This window comes from Toxorhynchites rutilus, chromosome 3 (assembly GCF_029784135.1).
Source record: "Toxorhynchites rutilus septentrionalis strain SRP chromosome 3, ASM2978413v1, whole genome shotgun sequence".
Taxonomy (NCBI): domain Eukaryota; kingdom Metazoa; phylum Arthropoda; class Insecta; order Diptera; family Culicidae; genus Toxorhynchites; species Toxorhynchites rutilus.
In genome coordinates, this window is record NC_073746.1 from 245,773,816 (window position 1) to 245,794,564 (window position 20,749).

General features: G+C 38.8%; 1 protein-coding gene across 8 annotated transcripts in view; it reads left to right on the forward strand.

The window, feature by feature from the left end:
- LOC129780205 (trithorax group protein osa) overlaps nt 1-20,749 on the forward strand; it is a 299,734-nt gene that overhangs the window by 75,542 nt on the left and 203,443 nt on the right. For all 8 annotated transcript variants that reach the window (XM_055788228.1, XM_055788226.1, XM_055788221.1 and 5 more), the window contains one exon: nt 8,086-8,247. In XM_055788228.1, coding sequence (XP_055644203.1) covers nt 8,086-8,247 — 162 coding nt within the window. The remainder of the gene's footprint in view (nt 1-8,085; nt 8,248-20,749) is intronic.

Below are 20,749 nucleotides of genomic sequence, written 5' to 3' on the forward strand. Positions count from 1 at the left end.
GAAATATATCAACGATACAAACAATGCACTGAAAAATAGAAATTAAAAAAAAGGAAAAAAAATACTTTTTTTAAGTTGAACGGTTTCATTGTGATTAAACATAATAATGATACATATAATGTACTAAAAGCTTAAAAAATTAGACAAGTAGCAGTTGTTACACTCGTTCCTTCATTAATCTAGGGCATTTATGAGACTAAATTAAAATCGTGGGGCATATGGAAATCCGACGTGCCTCACGATTTTATTTCAGTCTCTCCAATGCACTAAATTAATGAAGGAATGGGTGTGATAACTGCTAACTGCTACTTGCCTAATTGTTTTCCAGCTTTGAGCTCATTATCTGTATTATTATTATGTTTAATAACGATGAAACCGTTTAACTTAAAAAAAACTATGGATGTAATTATGATAGTTGTCATTTCCAACCTAGAAAACTGTGTATATTTACTACAGATAATTTTTATTCTGATAAACAGAAATGTATAAAAATCAGGAAAAAGTAGGACCATTTCAGGAAAGTCTGGCAAAATTGAGTGTTTGTCAGAATATAAGAGAACGTGCCAAAAAGTTTGAGAAATCCTGAAAAATCAGGAAGGTAGGCATCTCGTCCCGTAACTACGTTACTTCGAACATTCAAAATAATAATTCGATTAAATACTACTGAGAATCCTGTCAAAAATGATTAATGTTCGAAAAACCCAACAAACCTGAGTAAGTCCCTCTTATTTCGTATAAATTAACTATCTTTTATACTATCTTTGTACTCGTCCCGATCGGCGCATTTCATAATCAAATAAAAAAGGACATACCAAGCTCTGCCGGGCGTTAAACGACAAACCTTCCTCTAAACGGCTCTTACTTTTTTTTACGAAGCAGCAATGAGAGCGAAAGCTATGAAAGTTTTACACCACTCAATCAAACGCCGTTCCGAGAACGAGAGGCAGCGTGGTCTTCACCGCTTATCCTTCCCTCATCGACAACCGTCGGTTACCGGCAAAATGTGGCAATCACTTTTTGTCCAATTTTTCGCGCAACACAGGGCACTCACTCTGTGCTGTCAGCAGTAGCGTAACAGCAGTACGGTCGAGATTTCATTTGTGGGTCATTTCGATTCTGTCTTCCTTTGGCCCGCTCACCTCTCAACACGAGTCACGAGCAGAAGGAGGCCAATGCTGCTGCTGCCGTGCTGTCCTTTCCGGCATCGAGCGGTGCGGAATAGCGGCAACATTTTGTCCGGAGTAAATTTCATTCGAAATCATTTTATCGTTTGCAGCAGCAGCATGAATTGAATGCCAGGGCTCCGAGTATCCTTTTATGAATACAATGTTCTATTCTGCAAACCTACGGACGAGCGAATGATTGTGTGCTGGTGGAGTAGCATCTGTTTGTTCCACCGTGTCTACCTATGAGAGCGCGATTCTACGCGATTCTGTTCAGAGGATGACGATGGTGGGTTTCACTTGTCCTTCCATGACGAGACAGTCGCAGTAGTAACTGGACTAACAATCAACGTTTTATTTGATCGAATCAAGGATATCAAAACGCATCATTACTGATGATTATACGCACACACGATGGGTGACTGCTTCGTTTCAATTTGCAAGCATTAGGGGGCACAATATTCGATTACGGTTTTTCATAATATAAAAATTTTCCGATTTTCCGATACTTTTCTTCAAAATCTATTGTCGAGTGAGCCATATGTCACAATCTGTTTCCTCATGCCGATGCACATACTGTACTGAGAATGCATCTTATTTTGACGTAGGACTATATCTAACAGGAAGATGTGGAGGGGTCAAATGAAAATCTGAAAACTGAACATTTGCGAAATAATGAAAGATTTCGAGCGATTATTATTGAACCATTTCTTCATCTATCACAATAAAGAAAATTATATGTTTTTTCGTGACTTCAGTATTTCACACCACAATACTGCCATTCTACGCATAATTGTCCCATGTTACTTTTTGGCAATTTTCACTTTTCATCATGAAAAGATGTTTTTATGCATAATCTTCTGGAAAAACAAAAAAAAACCTGTTGAAGCTGGAAACAAAAGTTAAAAAAAAACCATATCAAGCTCAATTGTCCCATGTTGGTATTCTAGGCATAACTATCCCATATGGTGCCAATGAATGTATGCAAAAAACTCGACCCTAAAATTACAAAAGTTGTCCTATACAAAATGTTCACCACCTCGAAAAAACACCCTATGCAAAATTTCAGCTCAATCGGACTTAAAGGAGAGTGGCGCAAAGCAATCAAATTTTGAAATTTTTGGAAATCGAAAAATCACCCAAGGGAGGACTAAAGGAAATTTGGGTTTCGGGAAATTTCTGTGCCAAATGTCTCAAAATTGCATCAAACGTCGAGATCTAGTGTCATCTCGAAAAAAATTGTTTTTGTCAAAAATCGACACCCTGGGACTTTCTGGGTTTTCTTTCCGAATACGAGACGAAACGTATGGTTTTGGGTGCCAATAAAAATAATTATCTCGATTTTTCATTCGGAACTTGCTTCGAAATGTTGATTTGCACGATAATATACGCGCAGACGTCGCAGACGTTGAAATTTAAGTTTTTAGAAAGCCGAAAATCGGGGTTTTCTAAAAGTATTTTTGATGCCATATATCTTGAAAATGCATGACTTGTCGAGATTTACTGTTATCTCGAAAAGAAATTTAGTTAAAACAATTTTTTTTTGCTCTTGGTCGTTTTTCCGTCTGAAAAGCCGATGTTTCACAAAAATTATAGGAGTTTGTGTCCAACACACGACCACACTGTTGACGTAGAACTGCGCTGTTATTTTGTTCAAGTCGCTTGTTAATAACTTGGGATATTATCTTAGAATGCTGCGAAATTTTAGAAATTACTGTTTAGTAGAATGGTTTGGTCGCTTTGAAATGTTTTTTTTTATTGTAGAATCAGTTGACGATAATTGATTGATGATTTAATCTTATCCTCGAAGAACAATACACAAGCTGATCGCATGTCGCACTCTGTTTCATGTCAATGCATTGAAAATTTACCTCAAACGCTATTTCGGTGACACTCGACTATAGGCGATTATATACTTGTTGCACCAGTACCATTAATCCATACATTGGTGCGACTAAGAATATCAACACTTCTCATTATTTTGCGCTATTCTCAAGAGAAACGCTATCGTTAATATTACTGGACTCGAAAAATGTTCCATTACTTGCTCGCTTGCGCAACTGTTATCTTTAGTGGAAAAGTTCAAAGTTTTCCATATGTACGAAGTTTCAAACGAAACGTAGGGGGTCGGGTCAGCGATCGGTTTATTTGGCATGGAGAATTCAAGCATGACATTCACTATGGTTTAGCTCGATATTCCTCAAATAATTATGTGGCGCACAACCTTAACGCCTGCTTCGCCATAGCGTCAGTTCAATGTCAATGTTAAAGGCATCAGCGAGGCCGTTATGATGACGGGAAACAAGCGATGTTAACTCCTTAAAGAAAAAGTCTGCCCCCTTTTTTGTTTATATTTATTATCGCGGCTGCATAATTCGCACCACCAAACAATCGTCCATCATAGCATTAAAATATTAGATGGTTGTTGCTTCGCGACAGGGCCAATGCACACGGGAACAGATACAAATGGGGTTTCAGTGTAGCGAAGATGCTATTTGTCCATATGGGTTATGAAGCACACACGTACGCACACAAAACACACGCTTATCTCCGCTTTGCACTCTTCTCAACAGAAGCCCTTTCTATTAATATTTCCGGTCTCGATTAGCTTAGCTTCCATCCTTGGTGGAGATAGTTTTGCAACTGTTATGCGAAAACAATGACACACAAAATTTCTGAACAATTATTTTCTTGGTGAACTGATGAGAGTCTAATTTGATGATTCCCCACACAATTGTGTAGTTCAGAATCTTGATGGAATGGCGTCATTTTGTAATTTGTTAAGTTATTTGGTCGCGTCCACAGCTGAATCCGAAACGAAGACATGTGATGACTCAAAACAAGAAAGAACAAGCGATATTCATTCCTTCGTATCTAGAACGATACTGAAAATTTGCTTCAGCAAGATCCAATATTTATGCTTTGGGCGCAAATTTCCCTTCGTTCTTAATCTTCTTCTTTTCTTCGTTCACGACGACTTTAAATCATTCCACTTTGTTGATCGCCGATAAGTTGCTCGTTATTGACAGCATGGATAGGGAAGCTCTCAAATGTGCAGAACAAATGTGTGGGAAAATCGAACTGCTTCTAGTTTTCATCAATTTAAACTGTTTACACACCAGGTAATTGTAATATATAGCATGACAAATAAATCTTAAGGAATTTCTGATTCGTTTGGTATGTAAATCGCCAAAATTTCGAGATAACAGTAAATCTCGACAAGTCATGTAGTTCCAAGACATTCAGCATCAAAAATTGTTTTTTGAAAATTCGATTTTCGGCAATTTTAACGTCTGCGACACTAGTAAATGAATTCCTAATTAACTAGTATTTTGCATAGGGTATATTATCATGCAAAAATCGAGATAACTATTTTTATTAGCATCCAAAAACCATACGTTTCGTCTCGTATTCCGAAAAAACCAAGTCCCAGAGTGTCGATTTTTAACAAAAACAATTTTTTTTTCGAGATGATAGTAGATCTCAACGTTTCATGCAATTTTAAGACATTTGACATCGACTTTTTTTCTTTTTGAATTTTAGGGTCGATTTTATCCCATACATTCTTTGGGGCATCCTAATGCATATTCCTGAGCGTTCGCTGGATTATGAATAGCGTATCTTCGCTCAGATGTTGCTCCCGTGCCAATTATTTACAGTTTTTGAGTGAATGACGTCCCAGGAACTTCGTCTCGTCCAAAATTGTATGTTTTATATCAATATTTTCGATCATTCATGTTGTCTTACTAAGCGAACGTTCGTGGGTTCCATACCAGAACTATTCATTGATTGATCTTCTAATTGGTATTTTTCAAGATTAGAGGCGAATGAACTTTGTAGCCTGAAGCCTCTATGATAGAAAAAAATTCAATTAATCAAAAAAAAAATGCGATGACGAATGTACAATGTCTACATCTACATTGATGTGAAGCAAATAAACTCTATTAGATTAGCAAGCCCGAAAGCAGTTCCAAATAGTTAAAAATGGAATGCAAATCACTACTTCAAAATTTTCCATATGTACAAAGTTTCAAACGAATCGAAGGGGATCGGGGCAGCGATCGGTCCATTTGGCATGGAATTGTTTCCATGCTAAAGTATGATTGGGATTCCGTGAAGTCGAAGAATTCCGTTTTTGACTAGTCTTGTTTTGTGATGGTTCTACCAATCAGTAGGTTAAATAAAGGGTGTGTCACATCAAATTGCATCACGGAAAAAACGCTGTAGAAATTTAATTTTTAGGAATTATATCTTCAGCTTTCGCTTATAATCAGATAAGAGTGTATAGATCACGTTGGCCATGCTTCACTGTAAATTTTTCGTAAATTTGGAAAAATGTCGTCGAACGAAAAAGAGCGTCGTGAATTAATCCTGTGCACTCATGTCGAGAATCCGGAGTTGTCACATCGGGACATCGGTAAGATGCTGGGAATCGTCCAATCCACGGTCAGCAGAGTACTAAAACGATACTTCGAGAACCTAACCATCGACCGGAAGGTGAAGAACGGCAAAAATGGATGCTCCGTCAGTGAAAAAGATCACAAGCGCGTAGTTAAGCAGTTTAGCCGTGATCCGAGAAGTTCGGTCCGGGATGTCGCCAATAAGCTGAATTTGTCAAGTTCATTCGTCCAGCGGACCAAGCAGCGGGAGGGCCTGCGTACATACAAGGTTCAGAGGGCTCCTAACCACGACGAAAGGCAAAACATGGTGGGGAAGACGCGAACCCGGAAGCTGTACACCGAAATGCTGACGAAGCCGCATTGCCTGGTAATGGACGACGAAACCTACGTCAAAGCGGACTTTCGTCAGCTGCCGGGCCTGTTCTTCTCCGCAGAGGACAAATTCAGCGTTCCGGAGGATATTCGCAAGCAGAAACTATCCAAGTTTGCCAAAAAGTACATGGTGTGGCAAGCGATCTGCTCTTGCGGAAAGCGGAGCGCCCCCTTCGTGATGACCGGCACGGTAAACGGGCAGGTTTACCTTAAGGAGTGCCTACAGAAGCTCTTACTACCACTATTGAAGCAGCACGAGGCCCTCCGGAAGAACCCAAAAGTTGTCAAATCGGAGGCGGACTTCAAATGGATTTCTATTCAAAAAAACTACAACCTGACGTTGTACAGAACCTTATGGACGGGGTAAAGAGGAAGGTGCGAGCAAACGGGCTTGGGCTCGAAGTATGAATAAAAAGAAAATGCCAAAAGTTGTTTAATAGTTTTTATTTTACTGTCTAAAATTTTCAAAAGGATCGGTCTACTGGGCGAATTTCTACAGCGTTTTTCCGTGATGCAATTTGATGTGACACACCCTTTATGTGCTTGAAATGGCGGTCCTCTCTACTCCAAAGGTCTGGGTAGCAGGAATACAACCTTTTCAAAGATTTTGTATACAATAGAAGAACTTTCCTGAATTTCATCTGAGAGATTTGTTTTTAAATTGATTATCTACGAGTTATGCCTACTGAATAGAGCGAGACCGACGCCACTACTAAGGAAATACGCATTGAACTCGTCCATTTGTCGCGTTCATAACAGCACAACCATCTGTTTCGTGACCTTGAATGCACACACAAACACACACACACACAATCCATTAGATCGGTTCGTTCACCAACAATCGCCCGCTGTGTTTACCAACAACATAATCCTAATCGGTCCCACTTCCACTCCGAAAGTTATCGTTCAACTTATTCACCGTCTCAAAACGAGATCGGCGTCATCGAGAGAAGCCTGCCCTGGCTTGGGAATGAAATTGATATCGTTTCACCCTTCCGTGGCAGCTGTTTATATTTATCATGGAACCCATATGTTGACTCCCGTTGACAGAGGCTGTTCGTTGATGATAATAACGATGATGATGATGGGTAGTCGGAAGACGCCGCCTGGTGTACAGTGTGGTGTATCGTTAATATCGTCTTATCAAAAACGACACGACACACATAGAAGTCTATCGTCGAGCGGATTACACGTTTCGTCGAGTATAAGTGGAAGAAATACGTCATCATAGATTCATGAACCCATCAATTTCCTTAGCAGAATTATAACCGTCCTACGCGCGATACGATTCCTGGAAAGCGACGGCTGGGCAACTCTTCCTGATTATCACAAGTATACACTACGATTATAATTGAGCAATGAATGGCGCTTCAACATTCCCAAGCGTAAACCGAGATTCAGAGTTCCGCACATGGGTTCTGTGGAACAAAGGAATCGAAGGAAAAGGAAAAGTGATTATAAATTGTGGCCATCGAAGGTCCGAGCCACAGTCAACATGTAGGCAAGGACCCAATGACACAGACAACTTTATGTGTGTGTTCGATTTTGACTCCGCTGAGAAGATACATATCACAGGCAAACCAATCCTACAAATGAATCCTTTTGAATAAGTAATGACACGTTATTGCACGAAGCGTGTAACATGACGTGTAGAGCGGACCAAATTTTCCGTCACTAATCCTCGTTATCTAACATATGGCAGAAGTTTGAGAGAGTGTTTGCATTCCCGTTCGCTTCTGGGCCAACGACATTTAGTCGGGAGCAAACAGCGCCAGTAACAGATCAGCAGTTGGGGCTGTGTTTGCATTTCGTTTAACGCCTTTTTGGCGTTTCTCTCGTTTGCCAAACACATCCTAAACTCACTTTTTATCCATCGAATTGTTTTTTTTTGTGCATGCTCCTAATTGATTGGATTGCGATTCAATTGGGGCCATCGCTTTCCACTGTTCGACGCCACGGCGGACAAGCTCTTCGTCATTTCCCATTCCAGCGAGCATTTTTGCACCATTTTGGCGAGTGTCAATTTAGCGTGTGTAGCGTTGTTTTTTCCGCTCTATATAATAATCGGGAGGTGCTTCTCATGTATATGCGAGTATTTTTTGAATTCAACGTATTTATGTTTTTTTTCGTTTTCTCTCGCCCAATTGCAGTACGAGCCAGTGAGGTCGTGGCCATCACCGGCAGCTAGCCCGGGTCCGGGTGGCCAATCCCATTTACCTCCCTCACCGCACGGTCCACCGCGGAGCCCGGGTCAGCACGGTGCTCCCAGTCCGTCCCCACAGCCGCCGCAGCCAGCACAATCGCCGCACCAGGTGAGTGATATCTCGATTTTGAAATATTCTACAATGGTTTGACGACTTTTTTGCGATGATTTGAAATTTCTCGAAACTCAACAAATGTTGCAAAAATGCTGCGCCTTTCGTTTCCGGCAACAGGTACCTGAAATTGTAGTCAGGCGAATTCGTTTTTATGTCTTCAATGCTGTCGAAACGGGTCCCACGAACCGACCATATCAGGAGAAGGATGAATGTGGGATCAGAATTTGACCGTTCAAGCATGTCTTCAGTCACTTGATTGCGATGAAATGTTTCAAGAAAATTGAGCTCTTTTGGCACTAGTCGTGCTGCGACTTCTCTCATGTCGCCATCTCATGCCCAAAACATCAACCAAAGTATGTCGAACGGTCTCGTGAGAGATATTTAAATCACGGGCTAGCTCTCTCTAACTTAAATGACGATTTCCGTTCATTTTATTTTGTCGTTCACAGTTCATTTTATTTTGTCGATGTTTTCATCAGTTAAAGAGATGGATGGTCGTACTTAACCCCTTGAATGACATTTTGTTTTTTTCAGTCAGTCTGCTCTGGCAGACAATTTAATTTTTAATTTTTTTTTTTTTTTCAAGAAGCATGCACATCGATATAACTTACATAGATCGATATAACTTACATATACTGCTCTCATAAAAAGCATCAAACCTCATTAATTTCTGGCGAGTCCAGCTCGTCATTGTCAGTGTGTTCAGCAAAGTTTATGACGAGCTGGACTCGCTCTTTCCGTTCAAGGGGTTAACGTGGTAAATAATTCATCTCTTCTCGGCCGTTTTTGAATGGCTTGAATACTTATTGTATGATTATTGTACAAATTGACAAAATAAACATTGCACAAAAATGTACAAGTCTTGCTTCTTACCATAGTCCAATGATTGAATTTTCCTCTAACACGGTCCATAATCCTTTGCTAAGAAAGAAACGGGTTAACTCCAAATCACATCACCAACCACAGTAAGTCATGATTCTTACCTCCTCTACTAACAACAATCACTTCCTTGATAAACGCTAGGGAACCACGCTATAGAGGCGACCCCTCTGGCCTTCGGGCGGCGAATATTATACTAACATTCCTTCCCTTTCCCTGGTGACTGTAAGGACGTGGCCAGTGTCGTTATTGGCTATTTAGAGGTTCGAATCAAACTTGTACAATGAAAATGATTTGCTACTCCCAAGCGTCATTTGGTGTGTTCTTTGTGCAATTTCACTGGTTCAGGTCAAGCACAGAGAGCAACTACGAATTGTACCGTCCATTCAAGCTCAAGCTTAACACGGTCCATCACCCTTTGCACCAGCTGCACTCGATGGAAAGCCTAATTCCACATTCGCCACTAGTCTTCTTCAGTTTGTCTTTCACAATCGACCAGTATACTTCAATCGGTCTTAGCGCGGGAATATTGCCCGGCACCACTATTTGATCGAATCTGAACAGTGAAAGTTTGTCAAGTCGGGCCAGAAAAGACAATCAATCTCAGGCAGCTTTCGAAAAAGCGGCTACCGTTTCTAAAATTTCTTGGATGATGATTCCCGCTACACACGTCACTTTTAACTCTTTCTTTTTCATGTAACACTTTGAATTCTCTCTTACACGCGGTATTTTATAATCCCTCCCCTTACACGCGACTCTCTTAACTTTTTCTTAATTAACTTAACTTAACTTAACATGCGACACTGTCAACACTTTCTCTTCTCTTAACGTTAGCCATTATTAATGATCACTCTAACACGCGACATGAAGGATAAATCTTAAGAGGGTATTCTAGTGTAGAGACACGGATTTTGGACGTTTTTTCGAGCTCCGTAAAAATAAAACAACTAATATTTTTACTGTACATTATATCATTATTTTTTCATCTATCTTTTAACAATAAAAAAAATCAACAGAGAAAAAATATTCATAACTAGAATAGTTACAAGCTGATGAAGTTAGTGGGTTCAAAAAAAATGTGTGCTATGGCGTAGAAGATTTCAGCCCTTGTGGTTATCTGAAACTAAAAAATCGAACAGATACTGAATCAGTAAAGATGCCGCTATCGCATGAACCTCGGGCAAGTCAAAAACATCTTTTTTGACAAAATGGCGGCCGTTTGAATAACAATATGAGGTTTAAAACGTTTTTTCTTACGTTTCCCGATTTTTTAAAAATATTAAAATTTTCAAAAATATTATTTTTCAGAGGTTCATGCGATAGAGAGATGCATACCGATTGAATTCATATAAATTCGTCATGAATCGATTCAGCAGAACTTGGGATATCGTGTATGCCATTGTAATGGTCGTACCAGTTTAGATATCGCATCACTAAAATGGCTAGAACTTGGTAAATGATGGGATTTTCGATAACTCCTTGTTGGGGTATATTCTCGAAGGCCTAATCTACAGAAACATGACGGATTTTTTTTTAAATTTTTTTCAAATTTCTAGACTAGAATACTGCCTTAATGTAACTAATTTCTGTTCGAAAAAAAATACTCATAAAATAAATAAATTGCACCATTTGTCGTTTATCTGGATTATTTCGTGTTCTAGTCTAAAATGATTTTTTTAAATTGAAGAAAATACAACGGGTCGTGACAATTAAATTTCATAAATTAAAAATTTGGAAGAAAAAAATGATTAGAACAAAATGAAAGTTATAATTTTTTTTATTTGTTTTCTTTTTCAAAATTATGTATCTCATATTTTTTCCATTGTTTTATTGGGCTCTTATGCCAGATGATAACACTTGATTGGGAATTATAATAAAGAATGATTTTTAGGAAGTTCATTTTTTATTTTAAAATAAAAACAAAAAAAATTAAGCACAAATCTTCTCCCCAAGAAAGTCATTCTATGTTTCTGGTGGGATTTGGAATGAATTCTGTATTACGAGCTAATACCTAGCAACCTGTCATCCAACAAGTACGGTTTGCAACAGTTTTCGATGAGGAAGCAAACAAGATTTAGGATGATAGAACATTTGAACAGCGTGAAAGATGACGAAGGATTGTTAAACAAAACTGTGGATATAAAATTGAATTATAATTCTTTGATTGAGAAAATATGCTTTTGTTCTCCCAAAAATCGACATTAACTTCCCGGACAACCCAGTATGTGAGCTATTCTGATTTCTCCTGATTTTTTTTTCATTCCTCCTGATTTTTTAAAATTATATTTGGCAACTTTGGTTGTGAGTGCAAATTAGGGAGAAGAAATTTCCAACATTTCTAAAGAGTATTACAGAGTTCAGAAGAAGATTCAAGAGAAGATGGAACATTATAATGATGGCAGACTACTATCATACAATGAAACAGAAATTTCTGCATAACTCGAAAACTAATCAAGCAAATGGAGCCAAATTTGGCGTGTGAAGGTTCTACGGGGCACGAAACGTTTCTATGGTGAATACATTCTTCCCCACCCCCTCCTCTAATACAAACGGAACACAAACTTCTGCATAACTCGAGAACTAATCAAACACAATTTGTGATGTGAGGGTTTTTGGGTATGAGAAATGTTTCTATAATGGTATGACACCCCTCTCTCCTCTGGAATGGAGAGGGGGTCCCATAAAAATATTACACATATTTCAACCAAAAATATTCCAACCAAACATGACCATTGAAAATTTTCGGAAAACTCTGAAGGAAAAAAGGAAAATTCGAAAAATTGAATTCCCATATGTTCTACAATTTCATAGTGACGAGTGCTGTTAGTCTATTTGATGTTTGCGCTAGCGAAATTGATCTTTGTTCGATACTGGAAATAGTTTTTAATGTGATGAAACGCTCTCCTTTATCTTCTTCTATCTATACCAAAAAAAAAAGATCGCCGGATGTGTTGATAAGAGCAGAACTCGAGAAGAATTGTCCGATTTAGGGATGTCTTTATTCTATCATATTTTCTGTATAAAACATTTATACCATGTAACGGAGAAACATGTTATTTGCAAGTGGTTGAAAAATCTTGAACAAGAATGGTGTCTGAAAATAATCTGATATTATAATGATGAGTTTTGTTAGAAATACTAGGAATTTTATAGTAAAAGATAAATTCAACGGGGTCGAATAGAAGAGCAATCAATGAACAATTCTGTGATTGAACCCATGAACTTGCTCATAGTGAGAAAACGTGAATGTTTGAAGGTATTTATAACAAAAAACAAATTTTTGGCGGGACGAATTTTGCCGGGTTAGATAGTTTTCTTATATTATTCGCACCATGCGAACTAAATTTTAATTATTTTTTGTATACAATATCAAATCATTATGTCATACAACCTTATTCGGTTGTCGCCGGGAGATATCAGTACCAAATCAAATCGTAAACTATACATTCATGCTGCAATCGTCAATAGTTTGTGGACCACTAAATTTTCATCGATCCATTTCATTTGTGTACAGTTCACGATATGATGACTCCCGCCGTAGCAGATCAAAGTAGCGTGGGAGGGAAAAATCTACCCACCGTCAGAGCAACGATGATTGTTGGCGTTCATTTTTAGGGGGAAGGAGTGGGATGAGTAGAGTTTCATATTCCAAACACGTATGGCGCGTCCACGTCACGTTCTTGCATGTGCCCGTTTGTGTGTGTGTGTGTGTGAGCGTGCGCGCTTTTGTGCATCCTTGTGCTTTATTTATCCCACGATACGTCATGGTCATTACTCATGCGGTGTCCATAACATTACGCGAGGAGCATTTCTGCGAATATTCAGTGCCAACAGGGAAAAAAGACGAAAAAATCTACCAACATGCACGCATGCCGCCTTTCCAGCGAAAGTGAAAATGAAATAAATCTCCTGTGCGAGTTTGGTCGACGATTAGAAACTGCGAGAAGGGTACAGTGGTCTGGTACCAGGCAAACCCGATTCAAAGTTGCTAAATTGATGGCGGTATTTTCCGCGGACCACTGTGTATCTTTTTGGGCGGTTGATTCCACCAACAAGGTTACTCTTTCCACGAGGCACACGGTTGGTGGAAATTCGGCCCGCTCCCTTCAACTTCACTTTCGATGCACGGTGCGGTTGCTGCTGTGCTTGAAGAGTGAGATCCGCAAACGAAAGCGAAACAAGGTGAACGACGCTGTCTTCTTCCGAAATGTATGCAAAACTCGTAAACTACAAATCAGCTGATCCACTGCTCCACATTTTACTGCCGCAGTTTTCTCGCTGTTTTCTTTCTTTTTCCCTGCCCCCTGCTGCTGTTGCTGCTGCGTCCCTTATGTGTTACTACTCTGTAACTGAAAACCGTCGGAGAATGCGGGGATTTCCCTGTCGTCACATCGTTATGGTCTGCAACGGATTGGCGGCGTGTATGTGTGTTTGTTGTATATCTGCGGTGGTGGTGAGATTAAGCTATAAAAACAAGTAACGTACTCAAGGAACAAGTGGAACAAATGAGTACAACATAAAAAAGGCAACCCGTGCAGGATGCTGCCGCTGGGAGCAAGTTTTCCAACGCCCTGAGGGCGGATTTTCAACGCGCTTGCATCGGAGAATTCCATCTATTTCGCGGCGATTGTTTTCATAAGTATTTTTTGTGGTTTTAATTTTCGTTGTGATAATTGGAAGCTCATAGAACTGAAATATTTTTCTATGGTAATTCTAAAGATTTTCGATATTTGAGTTGCTTCATAATTACAGGATGTCAGACAGCAATTGCACGCCAAATCAGCCGACTTTTAACTTCTAATAACTGCTATTTCTTAGCCATTTGCGAGCCAAGGAATGTTGATGACCCAATAAAACGAAATTGTAATTGAATTAACACGAGAAAAGTTCAATAATTCTGTTCGGTAATAATGATAGAGATTTCATCATATAATCATTGATAGAAATATGGTTTTTCATTAAATATGATCCACTATAACCCCCTAGGAGATTCCCAAGATAGTATTATCGAGGGCCGATTTTGACACGCCCTCTTCGATTTTTTTTTCAAACTTCTCTATCATTATCATCGAACATTTCTCGTGCTTGTTTTATTACAATTTCGTTTTATCCGGTCATCGGGGAAAGCAAGCGGGTTTTATCGGGGAAAGCATTTATTAAAAGATACAAAATTGTAAGAGTTGTGTCATACAGAACTACGAATTTATTCTATTCAATTCGCTTCTTCGTCACTTCTGGAACTTGTTTCTTTATGACAATCCACGTACTGCACTTAGTAAACATCGCCAACGTTCTTCTTCTTTTTTTATTATAGGCTGTATATCATCTCGGATTTGAAGATGCGAACAAAATGGCACCGCGGTGTGCGACCTCTTTCAATCACAACACACTATCGATTCTCCAAAGCGATTTTACTCTTAGTATTCATATCAAGCTAAGCCGGCTGCGTGTATGAAATGCATCGTCGCATCGTCGTGAAATGAAAATTTTTAAAAAATTCAATATTCCGCTGTCTCATTCTGCGTACAGTCATTATTCCATTCCCGTATACCGTCGATGGAGGTGAGATTGGGTCAAAACGAAGGAAATTACTATTAGTAATTTATTGAGAAATATTGCGAAAATATTTGAAAACCGTTTTGTAGGAGACATATTTTCAGTGCTTCCAATGCATAATACTTAACTGTAGTACAAATAGTTATTGTTTAATAATTTATCAAAGTTTGATGCATTTACACATGTTAAAACTTTGATGAATTATTGAACATTATTAAACATCATATTACCAATAGTAACTTCCTCCGTTTTGAACCAATTTCACCCCCATATCCCATTCTCACCCCGATCGACGATGCTCCACAAAGTTCGAGATGAATTGCAGTTGGTTTGTAGTTTTTTTTTCAACAAAAATGTAATCACTGAATGCACTTCCCTAGTGGTGAGATTTTCTATTGAATCGCACAGTTTAATTAGTCAAAATGAAAAAAAGCGTATCTTCTGAAACGTCTGTCACTTTCTGAAGAGTACTCGTATATGATAAAACAAGAATAGTTCCAATCTTAGTCTTTTCAAACCATTTGAGGATTAGGGAATCGTTATGAATAGCATGTCACACAAATCCTAGAGAAATTTCTATCCACTTGATATGTAAACCATCAAGATCCGTTCGCAACAAACAAAGGTTGTTAATGTTAACCTTTTGGGGTCGTTTGTCTGTTCTCAGCGACCACAGCAAGGAATCATACTAAATTCTTTAATTAACGAAGTAAAAGCTTATATTTTTACTAAACGAATTTTAATGTCTAGTAACTTTTTCACGAATGTATGCGGAGTTTCTATGAACAATAGGTAACGGTACTCGGTATAAACAACATCTAATAATATGTGGAAGGATAAGAAGATCTCTTTCTAGGGATATTATTTCCTATCGCAAAGGATTAAAACTGTTTCAAAAATTATTCCTATGAAAGTGAGATGAAAGTGTAGTACATCACTTGCTACAGCTTCTTGACGTAGGACTACGTCTCTCTGGAAGGGTGCCAGTTTAGAATATTGTCTCGTTCTGACGAAATATTTTTAACTTAACGAATTCAATCTGTTGCGAACTTGCGGATTTCGATTATTTTTATGTTGATCAATCCGTTAAAGATCAAAGCGAAATGCGAAAATTTATAATTTTTCATTTGTAAAATAGTTAAAATTGAGTTCAAACTCAGTCTTTTATGTTCTTGCCAAACACGAACATCGAAAACCGATGGAAGCGGAAACAAACAACTTTTACTCATGCGTACCCTTGTCCCAACAAGTGGCAAAACTGCAAACTCATCTATTAATCGTGTATCATGGTGCCTGAACGCTTTTAGATGGTTGTATGGTTGGTTGCGCATCCTCTCAATAGGTTACATTTTTAGAGAACTTTGAATTTCAATAAGCTATACTTCTTTTGTATTTTGTGACACACTGCTGACATGAAACAGCTGCCCGATAGCATCAAATTTGCAACACTTCCGATGAATGATAGCTGAATTATATCAAAGAAACATTTTTTTTTATTCTAAGGGTAATTCTCCAATTTAAAAATAGGATCCGAAGTGATAAAAAAATAATGGAATTAAATAATTTCGCAATCCTACGTCAGCAGTGTCTTAGACAATACCTTTTTCTGGCCTATTTCTGGCAAACAGGCGCTACGATCTCGGTTTCGCAGCAATCCATTGATCCATTATCGCGTTTCTCTAACATTTCGGTTTCATTGACTTCTGAATATATATAAATTAAAATGGAGTGATGTCTGTCTTTCTGTCTGATTCTTATGGACTTGAAAACAACTATCGGAGTGAAAAATTTGTATGCAGGGGTTTTTGGGATCGGGGAAGGTTTTTATGATAGTTTGAAACCCCTCTTTACAAATGAAACACAAATTTCTGCATAACTCAAGAACTAATTCAGCAAATCGAATCAAATTTAGCATGTGAAGGATTAAGGGGGCAATAAATGTTTCTATGGTGGCTTGAGACCCCTCCACCTTCTCCGAGGGAGGCGGGGGGGTCTATCATACAAATGAAACACAAATTTCTGTATAACTCGAGAACTAAGCAAGCAAACGGAACCATATTTGGCATGTGGAGGTTCTAGGGGACAAGAAATGTTTTCATTTTGATACGACTTTCCTTCGCCTCCCCCCCCTCTCTAAGGGGGGCTGTCACATACAAATGAAACACAAATTTCTGCATAACTCGAGAACTAATCAAGCAAAGGGGTAAGGGTAGAACTCGAGGAAGGAATCGTCCGATTCCAGATGTCATCATTTTATTATATTTTCTGAATCAAACATGTATTCCATGTAAGGGAGAAACATGTTATTTGCAAGTGATTGAAAAATCTTAAGCGAGAATTGGGTTCGAAAATAATTTGATATTATAATGACGAGTTTTGGTAGAAGTACTAGGAAATTCATAGTAGAAGGAATTAGTACAGGGTCAAAATTAACGAAAAAACAGATCTGCGATTGAACTCATGAACGTTCGCTTAGTAAGAAAACGTGAATGACATAGGACTAGGGTGTTTTTACGCTACTAGTAAATGCAAATCGATTGTTCTTCATGAAAATCACACATAAAGGGCGAACACGAAATTATTGCGACACATTCAACAGGGCATAACTATTTTACCATTGGGTAAAAATCAACCAAATTTTGCACACTTTCTCATTGATGTGTATTGTCTACATGCTGCCAAACTCGAAGTCGTTTTTTCGATTCAACGAAAATGGAGGTGAACCAACGCGAGTCGAGAGAACAAATTCTTTCCAAATGGAAATTCCTGGAATTTCCTGACCTGTCACACCGGCAGTTGGGAAAAATGTTGAACATTCACCATTCAACCGTCTCCAGAGTGTTGAAGCGGTTCCAGTAGCGGTTGACGTTGGACCACGGCAAAGGAGCTGGAAGCAAACCAGGACCGGAAAGGTGAAGCGGATGATTAAAGCAAATCCCAACGTCTCAAGCCGTGATTTGGCTAAAAAGATCGGCATGTCGCAGAGCAACGTCCAGAATGCAAAGAAGAGAGCTGGACTACATACATACAAGGTACAGAACATCCCAAACCGCGATGAGCGGCAACAATCGACGTAGAGATGGGCGAGCGCTCACGAGCCGCTCATTTGAGCCGGTACGTCAGAAAGAGCGTACGATCCACGGTTCTTTGAAAATGAGCCGCGGTTCTCAAATGAACGGCTCTTGAATGAACCACGGTTCAAAAACGACCCACGGTCGACCCACGACCCACGGCCGTGGCTCTGTTTGAACCGCGGTCCATTTAAGAGCCGTTCATTTGAGAACCACGGTTCAAAAAAGAACTGCGGTTCATAAAAAACCGTGTTTCCTTAAGAGCCGGCTTATTGATAAAGAACCGTGAATCGTACGCTCGTTCTGACGGACCGTGGCTTGCGGAGGTGCGGAAGAAATATATGTTTCCCATGCTGCTTTTTAAGCGGTTTCATTTAACTGTTTATATGTTTGTAAATTTTGGCGGATTACATATTTTCTGGAAACCCCATAAATATGGGTATCTAATGGAAGGACTTGACTAGTAGGGCACAGTAATTTATGTAAAATGGAAATCCAAGATGGCGGACGTTACAAAATGGCAGACAACTTTTTTGGTCAAAACCCCATCAATATGGGTATCAGATGAACGGGCTTGACTAGTGAATCACAGTTATTTATGATAAATCCAATTCGCATATGGGTATCGAATGAAATGATTTGACTAATATAATACAGTTAATCATAAAAACATTCCATTCGAAATATTTTAAAAACGTTTCGGATATAAAACGGGAAGAAAGCTGTGTCGTTATCGAAAATTGCTATGTTCTCCCGACTGATAATTCGATATGATTATATGGATCAAGTGGAATCAGTTCTACGAAAGAACCACAAATCGTTGGTGATGAAGCGCTGTCATCTGTATGGGAAGAGTTTGATGCATCGGTTGGCAATCTTCGATCCTCACATGATCCAAAGCTGCTGCAATATCTATTGTAGATGAACATTTAGCGGAACCACATTTGCTGAGACTAAGCGACCCTTCGTTTTGGTGGAATGAAAGGAAATCTATCTCTCCACGGCTCTATCTTTTGATGTAGAACTACGTCTTTCAGGAAGGGTGTGAAATCAGAAAACAGGTCACATTTTAATGAAATGAAGTTCACGTTAATAACTATTTTCACAGTGTACGAATTCTCATGATTTTCATAACAATCGAATCGGAAATTCTCTAAGATTTATTTGATATGCTATACATTACAATTCGCCAATCTCTAAACGGTTTAAATTCATGAAAACTGGAAGAACTTCCTTTTTCCCCAAACATTTGTTCTACCGATTCGTGTACTAACCCTACACGTATTTCGAATGGTTATAACTCGAACATTTCTTAACAGATCGGAAAGATGTTTGCATCAATTTATAGGAAATATTTCTACGCATCTATCACAATTAATAAAATGTTATTTTTCATGAGATGAACAATTGAATAACTGTAAAATGTTAAGGGTTTTCTAAACGCCCTAACTGCCAAGTTTTGATTGGCCCGATTTAAGGTGTCCCCAACACAGACTTCAAAATCGATGTGCCTGTGGAAATCCGCTCTGCAAATATACGTGCATGTCGGGGGTATTTTTGTTCCCACTGAGCTGTGTTTCCCTAACACGGACTTCAAAAATAATGTGCCTGGGGGAACCCGCTTTGCAAATACATGGAAGTCGGGGGTATTTTTTGGTGTTAAGTACTTTTGTACTCGCTTGTCGTTGTGCAGACGGGAATATGTTTCCCTAAAACGTACTTTAAAACTGAGAAGCATGGGAAAATCGTCATTTCAGATACTAGAGGTGAATGAACTTTCGCGGTTCGAGAACTACGTAAACATGAGATGTGCAATAATTTCAGAGGGAAATGTAAAATACAATGATCGTTTGACAATCCTTTCGTTCACATATTTTGGTAGTCCTATGCATCATATCAAACGTAAAAGGACGTTCATCAAATTTACTTGTAACGAAGAACATAATCTATTACAAAAATTTTGATGCAATATTCGAAGTGGTAAACAAGTGGATTGCATAATATAATAATTTCGTAGTTCTACGTCGAAAATATGTGGTCGTTTCCTAGATACAACCCCTTACATTTTTTTTAAATATTATGTATTCCGGCGACTTCAGTACCATGTGAGCGAGTTTTTCCGGAAGCAAGACAAGTTTGCAGTGAAAGAAGTAGTAAACTTTGATCAGACATTGACAAAATAATGTTTATAAATAAAAAAAATGAAGAAGATCATTGTGATGGAAATATATCAGAGAAAACCTTCAGTAAAGTAATATTTTTACTTTTCTCTGCACTGATTATTGTTTTAACCCTTATTTTTTACGTCTTATATTCTTTATATATCCGAATAAACCAATTCTTCAAAAGAGCCGTCGAGCCGCTCAAATGAGCCGGCTCTTTTTATTGAGCGCACGGCTCTGAGCCGCTAACTGAAATGAACCGTTTTGCCCATCTCTAAATCGACGGCTAAAACTCGGGCACGGAAGCTCTACGAGAAGATGCTGACAAAATATGGCTGCTGTATGATGGACGACGAAACGTACATAAAAGTCGATTTTAAGCAAATTCCAGGGTTGGAGTTTTTCACCGGCAAGAGCAAGTTCGATGTGGACGACAAATTTAAGAAGAAGAAAATGTCGAAGTTCGCCTCCAAATATCTCGTTTGGCATGCCATCTGCTCTTGCGGACTGAGAGTGAGCCTTTCGTGACAAAGGGTACAGTAAATGGCAAGATCTACAAATCTGAGTGCCTCGAGAAGCGCCTTTTGCCGTTCTTGCAGCAGCACGACGAAGCTCCGCTATTTTGGCCAGATTTGGCATCATGCCACTATTCTAAAAGTGTCCTGGAGTGGTACGAGGCCAATTCTATCCATTTTGTTCCAAAGGACATGAACCCGCCAAACTGTCTCTAGATGCTAATACTACCATGAAGTGTTCAAATTATTAAAATTTTTATGTTTTTAACGATTTTTCTTAAAGAGGAATTATGATCATGGTTTAACCACCTCT